At 43.4% G+C, this 20,879-nt stretch overlaps 1 protein-coding gene across 2 annotated transcripts in view; it reads left to right on the plus strand.

The window, feature by feature from the left end:
- Nucleotides 1–20,442, plus strand: part of VSNL1 (visinin like 1) — a 107,747-nt gene extending 87,305 nt beyond the window's left edge. For both annotated transcript variants that reach the window (XM_081857507.1, XM_081857506.1), the window contains exons 3-4: nt 17,869–18,084; nt 19,409–20,442. In XM_081857507.1, the coding sequence (XP_081713633.1) occupies nt 17,869–18,084; nt 19,409–19,606 (414 nt within the window). In that variant the 3' untranslated portion in view covers nt 19,607–20,442. The remainder of the gene's footprint in view (nt 1–17,868; nt 18,085–19,408) is intronic.
- The last annotated feature ends 437 nt before the right edge of the window (nt 20,443–20,879 follow it).

A 20,879-nucleotide genomic window follows, 5' to 3' on the forward strand; every position in this document is an offset into this window, starting at 1 on the left:
ACTGCCCCCGGCAGCGCGATCCTGGTGGGGTGCCATCGTGGCTGGCCACCACCTGCACGGGGCGCCATGCCCCTGCAAGCGGCGTGCCACTCCCCCAGGATACACGCCATGCCCTTGGGATGTGCGCCAGCCACACTACGCCTGCTCTCCGCCCCTCGGTGCCAGAGCATGAAGCTCCGCCACTGGGCAAAGGATGGTTTTTATCAACCTACGCTAGTGGCCAAAATTGTGGAAACCTTTTGGGAAAAGTGTATTTCTGAGGTTTAATGGCTCATAACACCTGATTGGCTCTCTAAACACTCCTGCTCATTGGCTACATTCAAATGAAGGAAAGCTACTGCGTATCAACCTAAGCAAGTTGTGCTTCCTTTTTCTGGTTATTTTGATAGAATACAGATAACTGAACAAACTTTGTTGCATTAAAGGTAAAGGGACCCCTGGCCGTTAGGTCCAGTTGTGGCTGACTCTGGGGTTGCAGCGCTCATCTCACCTTACAGGCCAAGGGAGCCGGCATACAGCTTCTGGGTCATGTGGCCAGCATGACTAAGCCACTTCTGGCGAACCAGAGCAGCGCACGGAAACGCTGTTTACCTTCCCACTGCAGCGGTACCTATTTATCTACTTGCACTTTGACGTGCTTTCGAACTGCTAGGTTGGCAGGAGCAGGGACTGAGCAATGGGAGCTCACCCCTTTGCGGGGATTCGAACCGCCGACCTTCTGATCGGCAAGTCCTAGGTTCTGTGGTTAATTATCTTTCCACTGATATATAATTTTATGATATTACTTCAAAAAAAGTGGTGTTGTGAGCCATCAAACCTCAGAGATACACCTTTTTCCCCAAAAGGTTTCCACAGTTTTGGCCACTAGTGTATGCAGAATAAAAAGACCCCTGCTGTCTCAGACCACAGGCTTCTCTCGACTAATCCAGCATCCCATTCCCCAATGTGTCTAACCAGATACCCATGGGAGGCCCCCAAACATGTTCTCAGCCCCTTCTCCTTATATCTTCAGCTACTTGATTTTTTTTTAAAAAAGACAAAAAGATACGTTGTTCCTTGTCTTAAAAGATACACACACAGGGTCAATGGGCTTTCAGAAATTCCCTAGTCTACTACTAAGCACTCACAACAGATATCATAAGGGAACCACTGTTTTATCACCTGTGTTTTATGGAGGCTTGTTCAATGGCAACACATAATCAGTATTTATTGCTTGTAGCTTTAGGCCACTGCAAATGGTACAAAAGAAGCAAAGACAAAGCATGAGTATTTGAACTCCCCAATTCTCAATTTACATATAAAGTACAGTGGTACCTCGGGTTAAGAACTTAATTTGCTCTAGAGGTCTGTTCTTAACCTGAAACTTTTCTTAACCTGAAGCACCACTTTAGCTAATGGGGCCTCCCGCTGCTGCCGCTGCGCCGCCACCACACGATTTCTGTTCTCATTCTGAAGCAAAGTTTTAACCCGAGGTAATATTTCTGGGTTAGCAGAGTCTGTAACCTGAAGCATATGTAACCTGAGGTACCACTGTACACCTAAAATAACGGCACCCATAGAGTAGCTTCTTTAAAAGAAATTAATGATGGTTGAAAATTCTACCAGTATTTTCAGGCTTTGAAGAACAATCGGTGCTGTTCTGTTATTGTGATATTGTATTTCGAGTCTTTATGGGGCTTTGCACATTGCCTCAAGCCATTTTAAAGAGAGGATTTAGGTATTGTAGAAATAAATGATAATGACTGAGGTGAGATTCTGGATTCATTGCTGTCTTATCTGTAAAAATAGGGCTATTTGGGGGCTGGCCCTCCTAATCTCATGTTTGCTGTTGCGTGTCTCTACAAATAGTGCTAGCTGAAATCCCCCCCAAAACCTAATTTTAGTGTGTTCTGGGATCATCTATGCTGTCTTGTTGACCTTCAGAGTTCTGGGAACTGATAGCCTCGGATTAATACCATGCAAAGTCTTTTACATCTTCATTATTAGTTTTAATCCAGGCCAGTTAGGAATGAGGCATGAATTACCATTAGGAAGTTTGGCATGTTAATCAGCTTGACTGCATAGGATTGCAGGCTTAAGGATTAGGTAATCAATCATTGCATTGTCAGGGGGCGCAAAATGTTCAGTGAGTATCATTAATCAGATAAGAGCCGTCTGGAAATAACTCACGTAAAATGCAAGCCTACACAGTGTCTACTCAGAAGTAAGTGCCATTGAGTTCAGTGGAGCTTACCCCCATATAAGGATTGCAGCTTTAGTTATCTAGAGAAAACCCATTCTGCAGTTTACACTGTCACTGACTGACTTAGATATGTCAATATCTGAATTTAAAGGCAGACATAGGCCATAAGGTTTAAAGTTCGGTCTACAAGGGGAAAGTTGGCGAGCTTGACGCTTTTTAACTTCCACAGTTGGTAGACTTAGCCGTATATTTGCAATATTCAATGTTTAAACTTTGACACTGTTTCAGATTGGCTCCGGGCGACATGCTATTCAATATTACCAATTTATTCAAGACTGCCTATTCATTATACCGTATAAAATTATTTGGTAGATGCTAAGAAATGTGAGGAAGAATGAGAGCCCTTCAAAGGGTTATTGGAATCTGAAACAGAGTAAATTGGTTATGCTTTCCATTTCTATAAGTTATGATTACTTTATTGCTGCTTGTAAATTTATTCATGATGATCTGATAATGGGAGTTTTTGTACACTCAGAGACAATATTTATATTATACCATATGTAAGGATATGGTTAGTTTTAATCGTGAATGTTGAAATGCTGTAGATTTATTTGTCTATCAAATTAGAGATATGTTTATATTTTTAATTTAGTTAAAAAGAAAAAAATCTAGTCACCAGTGATATAATACCTTCATCACAAAATCCTTGTTTATTTATAGCATTTATGTGTTATAAATAACACATGTGTTTCCCTTTCAAATCAAGTTTGCTGAAGGCATCTTACATATTTGTTTGTTTCCCCCGCTTTTCCTCCAAAAAGCTCAAGGCTTTGTACATGGTTCTGTCTTTCAAGCTCTTATTTTATCTTCACAACAACTCTGCAAGGCAGACTAGAATGAGATTAATCAACTAGTGCTATTGTTGGTTTAACAGTAGGGATAATTTCAATTGATGGAGTCAAATCTTAATTTGTGGAGGCTGAAAGTCAAGGTCACACAGTTGCTCCATTTTTAAAAAAGATGACTTGGTTATTTTATTCATGGGTTTCTGCAATAGGGATTTGAAAAGGAAATATTAATGATTGCCTGTCCATCTAAGCCCATGTGTTCTGGTTTATTCAGAGTCAGAGAGCCTGACCGCATCCTTTTACATCCACAAACATTGATCCTCTATATTAGCATGTGAATATTGAAATATTGTAGGGATGCTCGCTGTCCGTTCCCGTCTAAAAATAAGCTGAAATGTTTGTTGCAAGCCTGTCGGGAGAACTATGTTAAACCAATATTCATTATTCGCTGTGGAAAAGCATCAATAGCATCCCTGGTGTAAGCACATTAATTAGCTGGTTGGGTGGCTCGCATTGCGTCAGGGTGAATTTTCCAGTGCCTTCCCGAGATACTGTTTATGAAAAGAAACAAATAATATTGAAGCATCTCTTCATCTGCACATTGTGATGTCTATAAATAGTTGTTTTCAGCTTCTTCTTGACAAGAGTTTAAATATTCAATATAAGCTTGGAAATGTTTTTTTAATGAAAAACAGCTGGGGGGGGAGTAGGAGGGTTGTTTAAAATTAGAAATAAAAATGTGTTTCCCCTTTCAGTAGGGAAATGATATATTTATTATATGTGTTGATAATTACAAGTGCACAAGACTGTGCCCAGGCAATGGTGGTTGAGCCCACAATGTTTTTTCCCTAATGGACAAATGAGGATGGGGCTAAAGTTGCCAACTCTTTCTTGGCAGGGCCTTTGTGCATTTAAGGTCTTCGTAACTAGGCACGCACGCGCACACGCACACACACACACACACACACACAGAGAGAGAGAGAGAGAGAGATCTAAATAATAACAGAAGTAAATTCTATTTTGAGAGGAAGTTTCAGCTGTTGAATTCATGCCTTCCATCAAAGGTGCAGGAGCCATTGCAGGGGCAGAGGAGAAAAAGCAGACAGCACTAAGTTGTACGACTTGGAAAAAGGGGCATCATTATGCAACAATATTGTGCCCCTTCCCTCTACCCCATTAGGGCCAATATCCACCTGCCATGAAGGGTAGAGCTAGTGTTAGATTGCTTCCTGGATGGCTCACATGGCCAATCTGCTCTCGTTTTTAATGCATGCTGCTCTTAGAATTGCACTGGGTGGGTTATTGGGCTATTGCTTTTGGTTTGCTTTTATATGTTGTGGTCTTGTTGTGAACTGCCCTTGGACCTCTGGGTATAGGGTGGTGTATAAGTTGAATAAATAATAATAATAATAATAACTGTTTGCTTTGCCAGTAAAAAGCAATGCACATTGTTGTTTGGTTAGGCATCTTACGCTTTTATTTGCTGACAGATCCCGAATCTGTTTAAAAGAATTGTGTTTTAATGTTGTAACCCATCGTGGGACCTTGGGGGTAAAGGGCAGGTTAATAATAATAATAATAATAATAATAGGAATCAATGTACTGGCAGGGAGGCGTACAACAGTCAGCACGTGTGAATAATGTAGAGCATCTTCACTTAGCCGTTATGTTAGATTTACCAGCAAACTCCTTTAACGCTTAGGTGGCAGAAGGAATTTCAGCAAGTGCCATGGCAAGCTACTACACCAGCCCAAATGCCCTCCCTTCTTTATCACGGCCCTTCTGATTGGTGGCTCGCACACTGGCTGGGATTAACAAAAGAGGCACCTGTATTGACTGAGACCTGCATACAAGAGCTGGCCATTTTGCTCCGAGTAATACCCACCTGGGGGACGCGGGTGGCACTGTGGGTAAACCACAGAAGGTCGGCGGTTTGAATCCCCGTGATGGGGTGAGCTCCCATTGCTTGGTCCCTGCTCCTGCCAACCTAGCAGTTTGAAAGCACGTCAAAGTACAAGTAGATAAATAGGTAGTGTTCCGGCGGGAAGGTAAATGGCATTTCCGTGCGCTGCTCTGGTTCGCCAGAAGCAGCTCAGTCATGCTGGCCACATGACCCGCCAGCTCCCTCGGCCAATAAAGCGAGATGAGCACTGCAACCCCAGAGTCGGCCATGAGTGGACCTAACGGTCAGGGGTCCCTTTACCCTTTACCTTTAATACCCAGCTGGAACCACTGGTTCACGTCATTGAGCGATTTCTTGCAATTCCATCAGTCTGCCAAGGGTTTGGTCCATTGGGGTGCTGTGTCACCAACCCCAGCCTGCCATTTGCCAGCCTTGCCTGCCTTCTTGCTTCCTCCTCCTCTGTCTCAGTGCTGCCCCTGGCAGAACTCATCGGGGAACAGGATGCGAGTCAAAATCCAAATTACCGTATTTTTGACTCTACAAGATGCAGCAGACCATAAGGCGCACCTAGTTTTTGGAGGAGGAAAACAAGAAAAAAAATATTCTGAATCTCAGAAGCCAGAACAGCAAGAGGGATTGCTGTGCAGCGAAAGCAGCGATCCCTCTTGCTGTTCTGGCTTCTGGGATAGCTGCGCAGCCTGCATTCGCTCCATAAGACGCACACACATTTCCCCTTACTTTTTAGGAGGGAAAAAGTGAGTCTTATAGAGCAAAAAATACAGTAGTTGCCTTTGCCCGTCTCTGGCTTTTGACTTCATCTAGTTTTAGCCTTCCTGCCTTCTGCTTCGCCAATCCTAACATGCAGCAGTAAGCAGGGCTACAACCCTACAGATATAAATCTTGTACAGTGGACGCTCGGGTTGCGAACAAAATTCGTGCAGGATGCACGTTCGCAACCCGCAGTGGCGCATCTGCACATGCGCGGGTTGTGATTCTGCGCTTCTATGCATGCGCAACCACCAAAACCCGGAAGTAACCCGTTCCGGTACTTCCAGGTTTCGACGGGTCCATAGCCCCCCAAAAAACGCAACTTGAAGCGTCTGTAACCCGAGGTATGACTGTATACTCAAGATATACCTCTTGTAAGCAAACAGATAGCCTCACACACTTCTAAACAGAGGGGAACGGCTGGTAGCAGTAGGATGGCATAGTTATTTCCCCCCCTCCAAATAATACTGAAATGGCTATGTTTGAGGGTGGATCCAGTCGAAAGTACAGTGGTACCTCGGGTTACAGACGCTACAGGTTACAGACTCCGCTAACCGCTAACCCAGACAGAAATAGTACCTCAGATTAAGAACTTTGCTTCAGGATGAGAACAGAAATCGCACATCAGCGGCGTGGCAGGCCCCATTAGCTAAAGTGGTACCTCAGGTTAAGAACGGACCTCCAGAACAAATTAAGTTCTTAACCTGAGGTACCACTGTATCCTCAAGGGTTCAATACATTTCTGTTGAAACTGACATCAAAATTATTTCCTCAGGGTAAAAAACCCCCTGAGCTTTTCCTTCTTCATCGGTCTCTTGAGGCAGCTACCAAGAGGCTTTATTGAATTTCAGAAGGTGAACGTTAAACCAGCTCTTTAACATTTGGCAGATTTCAAGAACCGCTGCGCGTTGTTTCTCCACTGTTTCTGTCTGGGATATGCATTTGTATGAAAAGGATCGAACAGTTCAGACAGAACACTCAAGTTGTAAATATCTCAAAAAAAAAGAAAAGAAATTTTAATGAATGCTCTGCTTTCTTGCCCTTACAAGTTATGTACTGTAGAAGTCTCACTGTACCTGTATGTTCATAACTGGAAACCATGTTGGCTTGTTGCCCTTTCTTTCTTGGTCCATGGCACATTGGGTTGGGGAGGATTTTATGGCTCCAGCTTAGACACTTGTAAGTTGAATTCCCAGGAACTCCAAGTCTTAAAAGCTACATCTCATACAGTTCAGCCCTGTGCAAATTTGCCCACAAAACTCTCTGGGCTTGCTCCCAGATAAGTGTGCCTAGGATTGTATTGATAACATATGCAGTTTTAGTGCATTTTTTTGCATTTACTCATGTCTATAATCTGAATGGACTAGTTGCGTATGTAATCAATGTACAACTGGTACTATGAGGTTTTTGTCCGCAATTAACAATGTTCAGATAGGGGATCACACTGAAAGCACAAAGGGCCCATGAGATGAATATTATCCCTTTCATCTAGCATTTATTTTTCGGTGAATTTCCTGATGAAAGACAGGGTTTCATAAAACCTACATGCCTGCTCCCTGCCTTCCCGTCTGCATTTATCATTCCCCTTATTTGATTGAGTCTCTGATCCTGGATTTGTCTGCATTCGCCTTTATCAAAAGTGTAAGGAAACTTCAATAAGAAGACAATCGGCTGCTTCCCTGCCCTTGCCAATCATAGCTTTTTTGTGTATCATGTCTAGATTAGAAGACAGAGCGCCACATTCACCCTCCAGTCCTTACCAGTTGAGGAGAGATGCAGATGATGACTAGCATCTATTACAGTGGTACCTCGGGTTACATATGCTTCAGGTTACAGACGCTTCAGGTTACAAAATAGTACCTTGGGTTAAGAACTTTGCTTCAGGATGAGAACAGAAATCGCGCGGCGGCAGCAGCAGGAGGCCCCATTAGCTAAAGTGGTACCTCAGGTTAAGAACAGTTTAAGGTTAAGAGCGGACCTCCAGAACGAATTAAGTTCTTAACCTGAGGTACCACTGTATACTGGATGCTTTGTGATGCTGCAGGCCACTGAAATAATACATTCTTTCCCCCAGAGAATTCTGGGTACTGTAGTTTACCCCACCCCCACAGTGTGAAAATTCCCAGCAACCCTTAGCACACTACAGTACCAAGAATTCTTTGAGACGGGAAATGTGCATTGAATGTACTTTTAAGATACAGTGTGGATGCAGCCCAACGAGAATGAAGCAAGTGTTAAGTCTGATTGAGAACAATGGATACAATCCAACCAATTCACTGGTTTCCATGGGATGGATGTGCAATGCAATCCTAGGCATAGAAATAAAATTCACATTTCCCACAATATTCAGTGGAACACGCTCTCAGATAATAAGCGGGAGTAAGGTATCCGGCTGCAGTAGCTTTCTTACTGAAATCAGTAAGGTGAATCTTCCCCTTTGTTTGCAGTGCAAAGCCAATATGGTGGCTCTCCTTCCCAACCTCAGTGAAGTTTTGTCAGGTATCACCTGCATCCAAATTTCCCCTCATAAAATTCAGTCACCCCCTGAATTTCAGTGTTTCTCTCTCTCTCTCTCTCTCTCTCTCTCTTTCTCTCTCTCTCTCTCTCTCTCTCTCACACACACACACACACAATCACTTTGCCTGTATATACACAGTGCTTTATACTGAATTTCTGTGTTTTTTTTCCTTTTCCTGTTCAGAGCTTTCAGTGATAGCTGGCCCTGAGAAGTGACAAATAAATAATTGGAATAGCAAGAACAATTTAGGATTCCAGTATATTTCACATCTCAGTTTGATTTTAAGGTGCTATATTGTCTTCAGCAGAGTTTCAAACACGGATATTCAGTGCAGTTAGTGGGTTGGAGGAAAATCAACAACAAAGTCGCACATACTTAGCCCCAACCATTGACGTCATTATCAGAGTAATTGTTTCAGCCATAATGCCCAATGGGACCGCTGGTGAGCATTGCATAAGGGCAAGACTGCCAGTGTGCTAGCCTATGGTACTGTTTGAGTGCCCTCGGCTTCTCATTGTTCAGATCTAATTAGAGGGCACTGTAATTCAAAATCAATTCATTTCCTGCTGGTTAGTAACTAATTCTCCCATCAGTGTGAGTCAAGAGATTATTTTTGCAGGTTAGAACTTTATTTAAGCTACAATTGCACCCGAGACCAGCCATGTGTGCAGGCGATAAACAACAGGCAAGAAGCAGACATCTTTCTCAGCCTTTTGTGTTAGGTAAAAGGTGCTTTAGTGGAGAGGGGAGGGTCTCACCTGGGTGATGCACTGTACCTGAACCCTGCAGAGGCAAAGCCTACCACAGCAATGGCACAGAATAGGGCTATTTAACTTAGGTTACAAAAGGGTAAATGTTTCTAAATTGCTTGTATGTAAGGACAAAGATCCCTCGGCCAATAAGGATGTGGGTGGCGCTGTGAGTTAAACCACAGAGCCTAGGACTTGCTGATCAGAAGGTCGGCGGTTCGAATCCCCACGACGGGGTGAGCTCCCGTTGCTCGGTCCCTGCTCCTGCCAACCTAGCAGTTCGAAAGCACGTCAAAGTGCAAGTAGATAACAAGGTACCGCTCTGTCGGGAAGGTAAACGGTGTTTCCATGCACTGCTCTGGTTCGCCAGAAGCAGCTTAGTCATGCTGGCCACATGACCCAGAAGCTGTACGCTGGCTCCCTCAGCCAATAAAGCGAGATGAGCGCCGCAACCCCAGAGTCGGCCATGACTGGACCTAATGGTCAGGGGTCCCTTTACCCCTTTACCTTTAGGAACAAAGATGGCTTGCTTAAGCTATGCAGTCCAAGCTTGAAGCATCCATCCTAGACCTTCTTACTGGCAGGGTTTGTGTGGTGGAAAAGAGAGGGCAAAAACCCTCCCAACCAAGGTGAAAGGCATGCGACCTAGCTAAGCCTGGCAGGACAGCTTATTCTTTGGTCTTAACCTCTTCCTGCATCAATTAGAGTTAAACATATTGGCTATATGAGACTGGAGAAATCCCCCAAGAGGGCAAAGACAACTTCTCCCAGAAAACGTATCATAACCCCCTTTCTTTTGAGTACAGTGGTAGCTTGGTTCTCGAACTTAATCCGTTCTGGGAGTCCATTCGACACCCGAAACCATTCGAAAACACAATGCGCAGCTTCCAGTTGGCTGCAGGAGCTTCCTGCACTCAAGCAGAAACCGTGTCGGATGTTCAACTTCCAAAAAACGTTCACAAAGCAGAACACTTACTTCCGGGTTTGCGGGGTTCAGGAGCCGATTTGTTCGGCGAATAAGCCGTTTGAGAACCAAGGTACCACAGTACATGCTTCACTTGATCTAGTGTAGGCCATCAAGTCTAAGGGGGAGGAGGTTAGTTTCCTTTCTTTGTTATAATGGATTGTACAAGCCATGTTTTATTAGAAGGGAATGATTCTTCTCATATTTATGTTATTTATCACATTTTCCTATGTTCCGCAATTCTTTTAATTATCTCAAAGCATTCTACACTGCTGTTTCCCATTTATTCTCATGACAGCCCTGTGAATTTTCTCACATTTTGGAGAATGTGACTGATCCAAAGTGAGTGCCATGGCTGAATAAGTACTTGAACCTGGATTTTCCCTGTCCAACTCCAATTCTCTAATTCAGGAGTAGCCAACATGGAAATTTCCAGATGTTATTGGGCTAACAGTAAGGTGAAACTGATAAGACAGAAACCTGGTGGGTCGTTTCTGGACACGTGTCACCTGCTAACATTTTGCATGTTCTAAAAATAGAGAACATGCACGGAAATATGTTAGCAATCCATGGTTCGTTTAGGGCATTCACTTTTTCCTGGCAAGAGGACTGTGCAGTAAGACAGAAATACAACAGGTGCAGCTAGTATTACAATGAAGGGCAGGTGGTGGAAACTTCACCTGTTGAATTTGCATAATTCCTCTGGCTGTTTAAAGTTTGGTAGTAACCCAGAAACGGAAAGCTGCACCCAATCCACAGCTAACGCAAGAGAAAAAATATTGTAAGGGGTAGAAGGTGGTGTCTTAAGTTTAGACATCTGCTGAGTTTAACAACACATCTTCACAAGTATTCTCTTTCTGTAGCTCTTTCCAAGGATAATAGATAAGTTTTCCTCTCTCTTCAGAAGTTTAAAAAACAGTCCAGCTATTTTCTAAAAATGAAAGCTATGGGGTCCCCCCCCAGCCTCTTGTTTTTGCTGTGAACCAGTTCTGGAAAAAAGGACTTCTTTCCCAGGGAAAATATTTACTTCTTGTTGTTTGAATACTGGAATGATTATGGTCTGGGTGGTCTCAGAAATTTAATTTCTGCAACGTGGTACTGTGTGATCATAACACATTTTCTTCAGAAGGATAGAATTTCAAACCTAGTTTATTCAAAATATTGCACACACAAGCCAACAGATTTAGAGGAGTCATTGCAGCTTGAATTTATAGAGTGTAATCATTAGCATGTTAGCAGTTTCTGCAGAAAATCCAATTCATTAAAGCATTTTCTGAAGAAAAAAACCAATAGCTTTTTTTTTCTTCTCCCAGTAGAAATTTTAAAAGTGTGACTTTAAGCACGACAGGTAGTAGTTTAATCATGTCAGCATTATTTAAACACATTGCTTTTGTTCATTAATTAGTGCAGCTTCCAGCTTTGCTTAGTTTTACTCTGTAGTTTGGCTGCTTGTGATTTTTTTTTTTTTTAATGTAGCGTCATGTGCTGGTAGATGGTGAGCCCAGTCTGATAATCCTCAATCTGCTCATCTTGTTAGTCGGGTGGCTGAGTTGGATCTGCCCTTTCATATATAGATATTAGACGGGATGCTAGCCTTAATAAAAAAAGCAGTGCAACAAACAGTAAACTGTGGACAGCCAATGTTTACAGATGCAAACCCCATGTACTTCATTCAGCATCTGAGATCCCACTATGGGTCTCTTCCCTTCCCCAACCAAGGTTTTTTTGTAGTGGAATAATTCCATCACTCCCGGTCGGCATGGCCAGTGATCAGGGAAGATGGAGCTCATCTGAAGGGCTAGCATTTCCCAACCCCAGCTCAACTCTGTTGACCTCTCTGAATTCCCCAATAAAAGAAGAGCAGGATTGACACTTTGAAACAAATTAATCCCTTTTATACCCATGTTTAAGATATTGGGAATCCCCAGGCTAATTGAACTCCTAGGCACACAGTGTTTGGATACGAGCATGAGACATCCATTTATAGTATGTGACCATCCTTTGAGGCGGTCTCAGCTGGTAGTGAAATCACCAATTTCCACTTTGTGTGAATGTTTGCACCGAAAGATAGCAAGATACAAAATCATTTCCAGCTCACTTGATTAAGTTGATTAAGAGAATTATCTCAGTTGGCAGTTTTTTTGTGTTTTAAGAAGGGTAGGGAAATTACCTACCCATTGGTTTTTCTTGTGGAAACTTAATCGCAGGTATCGGTGTGTGAATACTGATGTGAATATGTTATTTATAAAAGTGAGCAAAAAAATTAATTAGAAGATTATTTTTTACACATTCCCAGTACAGTGGTACCTCGGGTTAAGTACTTAATTCATTCCGGAGGTCCGTTCTTAACCTGAAACAGTTCTTAACCTGAAGCACCACTTTAGCTGCTGCTGCGCCGCCGGTGCACAATTTCTGTTCTCATCCTGAAGCAAAGTTCTTAACCTGAAGCAATATTTCTGGGTTAACGGAGTCTGTAACCTGAAGCAAATGTAATCCGAGGTACCACTTGTATTGTGGCGGCGGGTTTCCACTCTAGGTTCAGGAATCAGTTATGAGATCAAAAACCTAATGTTTGTTGTTGTTACACCTGAAACTGGAAGACTTCATTTTTCACTGAGAGCATTTGAGATGCTCATCATTAGATATTTCCCTGCCCGCTATACCACATGGCGTTCCAATTTTGCCAGTTTAATGTTAGTGCACGTGAGCAGGATTAAAAATGAACCTATTTTTGTTTGCAGATGACGGTTATTTTTAAAATTTGTGCCCGGACCTTTGCACAGACGTGGCAAGACAGATCCCTGTGGGCAGTGACCCGTTCTTACTTGCTCATTCAATTGCTTCCTATGCCCACTTAACTGTAAGCCCAGCCCAGCTTCCTTGTTTTCAGCTTGCTCTTTCCAGAAGTGAGGGAAAGCTGCAGGCAGGAGCAATTAGAACAGGAATGGGGAACCTGTACCCCTTCAGGTGTGTCTCTAGTAGGAAACATATACAGTGGTGCCTCGCAAGACGAAAAGAATCCGTTCCGCGATTCTCTTTGTCTAGCGGTTTTTTCGTCTTGCGAAGCAAGCCCATGGACAGCTTAGCGGATTAGCGCTATTAGCGGTCTAGCGGCTTTTAGCGATCAGCTGAGAAGCGGCTTATCAGTGGAACAGCTGAGAAGCGGCTTAGCGCTTAGGGAAAGGGCGAAAAAAAGTGGAAAAACCCCGTGGGAACTCGCAAGATTTTTTCGTCTTGCGAAGCAACCCCATAGGGAAATTCGTTTAGCGAAGCGCCTCCAAAACGGAAAACCCTTTCGTCTAGCGGGTTTTCCGTCTTGCGAGGCATTCGTCTTACGGGGCACCACTGTACTCTTTTTAGGCGTATTTAGAAAGAAGATTCCACCTAAACATTAGGAAGAACTTCCTGACAGTAAGAGCTGTCCGACAGTGGAATTTGCTGCCAAGGAGTGTGGTGGAGTCTCCTTCTTTGGAGGTCTTTAAGCAGAGGCTTGACAACCATATGTCAGGAGTGCTCTGATGGTGTTTCCTGCTTGGCAGGGGGTTGGACTCGATGGCCCTTGTGGTCTCTTCCAACTCTATGATTCTATGATTCTGCGTTTTCCAATTTTTGGGACTACAGCTTCCAGCATCCCTGGTCATTGCCCATGCTGACTGGGGCTGATGGGAAGGTTAGTCTGGGAACATCTGGAGGGCCACAGGGCCCCTATCCCTGAGTTAGAGAATACAGTGGTACCTCAGGTTACATACGCTTCAGGTTACAGACCGGATCCGCTAACCCAGAAATAGTACCTCGGGTTAAGAACTTTGCTTCAGTATGAGAAGAGAAATTGTGCTCCGGCGGCTTGGCTGCAGCAGGAGGCCCCATTAGCTAAAGTGGTGCTTCAGGTTAAGAACAGACCTCCAGAACGAATACCCAAGGTACCACTGTACTTGAAAGGCAGGCAACAAAATTGCCATGTCTCTTCCTGACAGGGGCCCCAGTGACTTTAACAGCCACATGGCAGGCAGAAAATTGAAACTGGGACAGGATTTCCTCTCACTAGGGTGCCGCAACAGAAAAGGCTACGTCTGTTGACGTTCTGCCTGCCATGTGGTTCTTCATGGCACACAACTTTGGGAGAATTGTGGTAACTCTGCATGAGTGTCTTCTGCCTATTTCACTGGATTCACATACAGTGGTACCTCGGGTTAAGTACTTAATTCGTTCCGGAGGTCTGTTCTTAACCTGAAACTGTTCTTAACCCGAAACACCACTTTAGCTAATGGGGCCTCCCGCTGCCACTGTGCCACCGGAGCACGATTTCTGTTCTCATCCTGAAGCAAAGTTCTTAACCCGAGGTACTATTTCTGGGTTAGTGGAGTCTGTAACCTGAAGCGTATGTAACCCGAGGTACCACTGTATTCCATTTACAGCTCTCTGAAAAGAGTTGCGAAGGTGTAAGAAGTAGTATCTCGTATGAGTTTGAGCCTATGCACACGGGCGGCAACAGAGCCTGAGGTGTTATTTTATTTCAGCAAGTACTCCTTCTGGTGCTAATACGATACATGTCAACATGCCTTGGCTTTTCATTATCAGCTTGAATGGAGCTAGCAACAAACTACTCTAAAGCCCACTCCCCGCCCCAAAGAATTAAGAGTTGAAAGGAGAATTACCCATCCCTAGAAGAGCTCCCAGGCCATTTCCCCATGAGGCCAGTGCAGAGTGAGCCTATTCATTAAAACAAGGCAATGCCCAGATCTGTTAACTCATTCAGAGATGCAACAGGAAAGTGTCTTCCGAGTCTGTGCGCTGGGAATTGTTCAGTCACATCTGCAGCAAAAATGGGACAGACATACCCAACCTCCAAACTGGGAGGAAAGACAACCATAGCAGTGGGTAGGTGCATTCTGCTCAGAGCAGCTTCGCCTTATTTATTTAGCACATTTATATTCTACTTTTCCTCCAATCCAGGTTGTTCAGAGCAAACTTTCCTCTCCTGCCCCCTTTTATGTCCCTCGTAGATTTGACCCGATAGGTACTGACTGGCTCATAGCAAGGGCCCATCTGCACTAGACATTAAAAGCAGTATCGTGCCACATTAAACAGTCATGGCTTCCCCATCATAGTTGGTTAAGGGTTCTGAGAGTATTGTACTCATGGAACTACAACTCCCAGAGTTCCATGAATATAAACTGTTAAACCACTCTTGAGAACTGTAGGAAAATAGGGGTTGCCTTAAAAAAAAGGGGCCCGGGTGGCGCCGTGGGTTAAACCACAGAGCCTAGGATATGCCGATCAGAAGGTCAGCTGTTCGAATCCCCGTAACGGGGTGAGCTCCTGTTGCTCAGTCCCTGCTCCTGCCAAACTAGCAGTTCGAAAGCACATCAAAGTGCAAGTAGATAAATAGGTACCGCTCCAGCGGGAAGGTAAACGGCATTTCCGTGCGCTGCTCTGGTTTGCCAGAAGCGGCTTAGTCATGCTGGCCACATGACCCGGAAGCTGTACGCTGGCTCCCTCGGCCAATAAAGCGAGATGAGCGCCGCAACCTCAGAGTCGGTCACGACTAGACCTAATGGTCAGGGGTCCCTTTACCTTTTTAACTTTCATTACTGTTAACCAACCACAGTTCCCAGAATTCTTTGAGGGAAGCCACAGCTGATACCGCTTTAAATGTGTACAGCAGATGGGATCCCAGGGAGGTGCACGGTTGAAACTCGGACTCCCGAGTCCTACCCCAATGCTCTAACCACTACCCCACACTGTCACCGACACACAGGAAGAATTGCACATATTTTTAACAGCTCCCATCGCTACATTACAGAGCTAGTTACAAAATGAGTTGCCCTCTTTTTCCTGCCCCCCTCCCCAATAGGAGAATGACCTAATTATATCCCCCCTGGGATGGACCTACAGTGCATGCACATTCACTCTCCGATACAGGAGTAACTAGTTCTAGGTAAACCTACGCATTAACTGTAATGCACCGTGCGCTACTTTGGTGACAATTTTTATGAATGGTCTTAGTCCTGGCATCCCTCTGTTTGCTTCTCCTCATCCCATCACAACTAATTATGGTGTACAAGAGAACGTCTTAATACAGGGCATCAAAATAAAGCTGGCATTTGGGGCCACGACTGACTGAATCAAAAGTTTTGCTTCTGCCAGCTTGCCTCCATCTTATCCCCAGTTTTGTCTCTTGGTCTGCCATCTTCTCTAACTGCCTAGCTGACAAGGGTTGGCAATCAAGGACAGGGAAAGGTCAAAGTCACCTTTTCACTCTCTCCCGCCTGTCTGGTCTTTTGGCTCACTTTTTATCCTGAGTTCCTCCTCCGTCTTGTTCCAGCTTGGATTCAGCCTTGGCTCGCTGCTACTCAAACACACAATCTCCCTCCCTTTTAGAATAGCCTTTTATTTGCTCTATTAATAAAGCACCCTTTTCTGGCAACGCATTGATCTCTGCTGCGTTTTCCCTCTCAAGGAACTCTACAAGGACGATCCACTGTCCAAACCAAAGATCCTAATGCTACCCGCACTCTAATTTATAAATCTTTCTAGGTCTTAGGCCGGCTCTGCTGGATTGTCTTTTCAGCAGAAACAGAGCCAGAAAGGCCACAGAGCAAGGTGGTTTTCCTAGCAGCAGGTCTAACTTCCTTCTGTCAGTCTTGTTCCTGAAGGGTTTACTTCCTGAACAGAAATAGGTTTCAGAAATGCATAGTCACATGCCATGAGCAAGCACTGTTGCGTAGTACAGTCATACGTCAGGTTGCAAATGCTGCGGATTGCGCATTTTCGTGTTACGGACCGCGCCGAACCAGAAGTACTGGAACAGGTTTGGGGCGCTCGTGCATGCACAGAAGCACTAAATTGCGCTTTGCGCATGTGCAGAAGCAACAAATAGGATCACGCGTGTGAGCAGACATGGCACTGTGGGTTGTGAACATGCCTCCTGCACGGATCACGTTTGCAACCTGAAGTATGACTGTATGAATTTTTTTAATGTATGAATTTTAAAAATATGCTGGAGTGGGTGTGTGAAAGGAGAAGAGACAGCAACCGCGAGGAAATTGAAACTACTCCCTTTCCCCTCATAATTATAATTTCCATCATGGCAAAGTGCATCCTTCTTAGAAACATTGGGCACCCGTAAGGTGTTTGCTATAAATGAAAATCACAAATATGGGAGTGGCTTTCATTTTCAAGTAATTAAAAGATGTGTAAAGAGGAAGGAGTTGGTCCTATCAGCCTGGTGTGCATGTCACGATGGCCAAACCATGCCTTTGTGCAGATGTTAGGAACCTGTGCTCCTCTCCCAGTCCCGCTGTGCTATGAAGGCTAAGCAATATCTTGATTGCTCCAGGTCGTCATAATATAAAGGAATGGACAAAATGAGACCGGACAGGCAGAAATGGCAAAGGAGAATAAATATAACTTTCTGTTTTCCCTTTGGATAGCCAATATGTAGGCACCCATGAAATTCAATGCTACAGAAGGTCAGACAGACACACTTTGTCTTCATTTCATAAATGGACAATTTCATGGTTATTAGAATTCATAAGTAAGGCCAAAAGGAAAGGAAAAAAGAGAAATGCAGCCCTGATGAAAGGTTATAAGTCTCATGCTTCTTGGCATAAGATGACAGCAGCTGGAAATAGCTAATTCTGTTTGATTTATAATATTATAAATTCTGCAGGCACTTTATAGAATTAGAGCCAAGATGTCATCTTCAAAGGGACCCAAGGCTACAGACTCAGAAATAGTTTCACGGAAGTCAGCTGAGTTACAATGGTGCCCAATGGGCAAGAGAGTGAAGCACTGAAAAAACCAAATATTCCAGTAGGGCTAGGGGTGCTTAAGGCCTGGCTCTTACCATGCATTTTATACTTCAATACACAAAGGTAATAACACAGAGGTTTACACTGCCTCCTAATACTTTCATTTGTGTTTAATTTTGCAGTTTTTCCCTTACGGAGATGCTTCAAAGTTTGCCCAACATGCCTTTAGAACCTTTGATAAGAATGGCGACGGAACCATTGATTTCAGAGAATTTATCTGCGCACTATCTATCACATCAAGGGGCAGTTTTGAACAGAAGCTAAACTGGGCCTTCAATATGTACGACTTAGATGGAGATGGAAAAATCACAAGAGTGGAGATGCTGGAAATTATAGAGGTGAGATTTTACACGCATCATCATAGAATTGTAGAGCTGGAAGGGACCTCAAGGATCATCTAGTCCAACCCCTTGCAATCCAGGACTGTGCAGTTGTCCCATACCGGGGATTGAACCTGCAACCTTGCCATTATCAGCTCTAAGCAACTGACCTATTCAGGCTGAATGAACACTGAAAGCCTCGTTTCCAGTATTCTGTCACATGTGACTAAGAAACAGCTTTTAAAAAAGAAAACCGTTCTGTGATTAGTTTTATAGTTATGATTATAATGTCAATTCCCTTGGGGCCTTTGTGGGTAAACTGTCAATCCTAAGCATATGTACTCCAAAGCAGAGTAGACATTCAATTTAGTGACCTTCCTTCTAGTTGATGAGTAGAGTTGTAGCCTAAATAAATTTAACACAGGATGGGGTTAAGAAGGTAAGAGAAGGTCTGACCCCCAGTAACTGGCAATGCCAAATGCAGTCACTGAGTGGACTTCTTAATTTTGTCCTATACAGTGGTGCCTCGCAAGACGAAAAGAATCCGTTCCGCGAGTCTCTTCGTCTTGCGGTTTTTTCGTCTTGCGAAGCAAGCCCATTAGCGGCTTAGGGGCTTAGCGGATCAGCTGATAAGCGGCTTAGCGGATCAGCTGATAAGCGGCTTAGCGGCTTAGAAAAAGGGGGGGGAGGGGGAAAAACCCCGCAGGAACTCACAAGACATTTTCGTCTTGCAAAGCAAGCCCATAGGAAATTCATTTTGTGAAGCACCTCCAAAACGGAAAACCCTTTCGTCTAGCGGGTTTTCCGTCTTGCGAGGCATTCGTCTTGCGGGGCACCACTGTATACCTGACATCATTAAGTCCCATGAGAAATAGAAAAATGCTTCTGCATTAACTGCAAAACTTGCTCTCTGTTCCTGGCCCTCTCTGGCAGTACTCTCACTGTAGCCTTCCCATTTCCAAAAGCCAAATGTTGAGCATCCCCTAGACATTATCTCTAGTGGTTTGTGAACTTCGCTGCAGAAGAGCTGATGCTCATGCAAGATTCTCACTAGCTTATGAACACTATGTAGCAAACATGAAAATACTCGTTGGTATAGCAGTTCAGCCACACATAATGCATTTCATGTTTCCTGCTTAACTCTCTAGTTGAAATCCTTTAAATTTAAAAGTGCAAGACTGCGCAATTACAAGTTGCAATGCTATACACCCATTTATTTGTAAATAAGTGCCACTGAACTCAACAGGACTTGCCTCTGAGTGGACTCTGTGTTTCAAAGGCCAGGCTAATCGTGCTGGACTTTATGAACTTTTCTTTCTCTCTCTCTCTCTCTCTCCTCAAGGCCATTTATAAAATGGTGGGCACTGTGATAATGATGAAAATGAACGAAGATGGCCTCACACCGGAGCAAAGAGTGGATAAGATTTTCAGCAAGATGGATAAGAACCATGATGACCAGATCACACTGGATGAATTCAAAGAAGCTGCAAAGAGCGACCCTTCCATTGTATTACTCCTGCAGTGTGACATTCAGAAATGAGCTCATGTAAAAATGCTTTCATGGACTGCACAGAAATTTAAATGTTCCATTCAGTTTGCAGCTATTTCCACACATACACACACACACAAACAAAACAAACAAAAAAATTGCTTGGACTACCTATCAATGGACTTGCTTCTTGTGTTTGAAACACTTGTGTGCATGAGAATGTCAATTGCTACAGAATTTTAAAAGTATATATTATAAGAAAAAAAATGCCACGATGTGATGTGTGCAATGTCATTTCATGAGTCTTATTCCTCCGATGCCTGTGCAGCACTTCCATGCTGCAATGAACTATATACTATTTATTGTTCATGTTTTACTGATGCTAGTTATATGTCTCCTAAACTGGGTAATGTTAGTGACACTGAAAACCCCATGGTAGTGTAAACTGTTCATTAGCAAACATGACACCCTTCTGCTGTATGTAGTGGACAGACAGAGGGAAGCTCCTCAGTTCTTGAGTCTGGTCCAGACATGTGCTTGTACTGTCAGTGAATATTAATGTATTCATTTGCATGACTTTTAGGTTTGCCTTAATTCTTACCTCATTTGCATCCTTTCAACCAGACAAAAAAAGAGAGAGCTATGTCAGAAGAATGAAGTATATGATGAAACCTTCTTAAAAAGCTAACCCTGCTAAAAAGTGTTCCCTAAATTGAAAGTTAACATATAAATATATATAATATAAATATATATAAACACATTTAAAATACTGTTTTACTGGAAGTTTAAAAAAGTTTTGTTGGGAGTGTATTAATTTCTGCTTGAAGTTTTCATAAGCTTCCAAAGAGGTTGAAATCAATGTCCCGAAATAAATTTATAACATTTGACTTCTCCTTTGTTTTCTTTTACATGAATAACTTGTCTTTCTTGGGCAGAGAGCATCATTGCGGCTTTCTGTGATTTATAGACGAGTCCACAAAGAAGTCTGTAGAACATTTGGATTTTGAGGCATTTGGGGCCCACGCAAGAAAGCAGACGTATGGCTGCAAGCTTCAGCATTTATGTTCCAATAAAATCACTGTTACTTCCAAGGTGTATGAGGAACTTTAACAACCCTGTGCATTTCTGCTGAGAAATCAATCCAGTAAGATTTACTCCCAGGAAAATGCTATAGGATTGCAACCTAGATAACTTAGATAAAACACAAGTAGCTGAACTGTGGACCAGGTAAGGACTTATCACACACACAAAAATCATTTAAGTTTTTGTATGATTCTGCAACATCAGAAAAATGTATCTGAGAAAACCCATGGCGGAACACTCC

This window comes from Podarcis erhardii, assembly GCF_964252035.2.
Source record: "Podarcis erhardii genome assembly, chromosome: 3".
NCBI classification, from domain to species: Eukaryota; Metazoa; Chordata; class Lepidosauria; order Squamata; family Lacertidae; genus Podarcis; species Podarcis erhardii.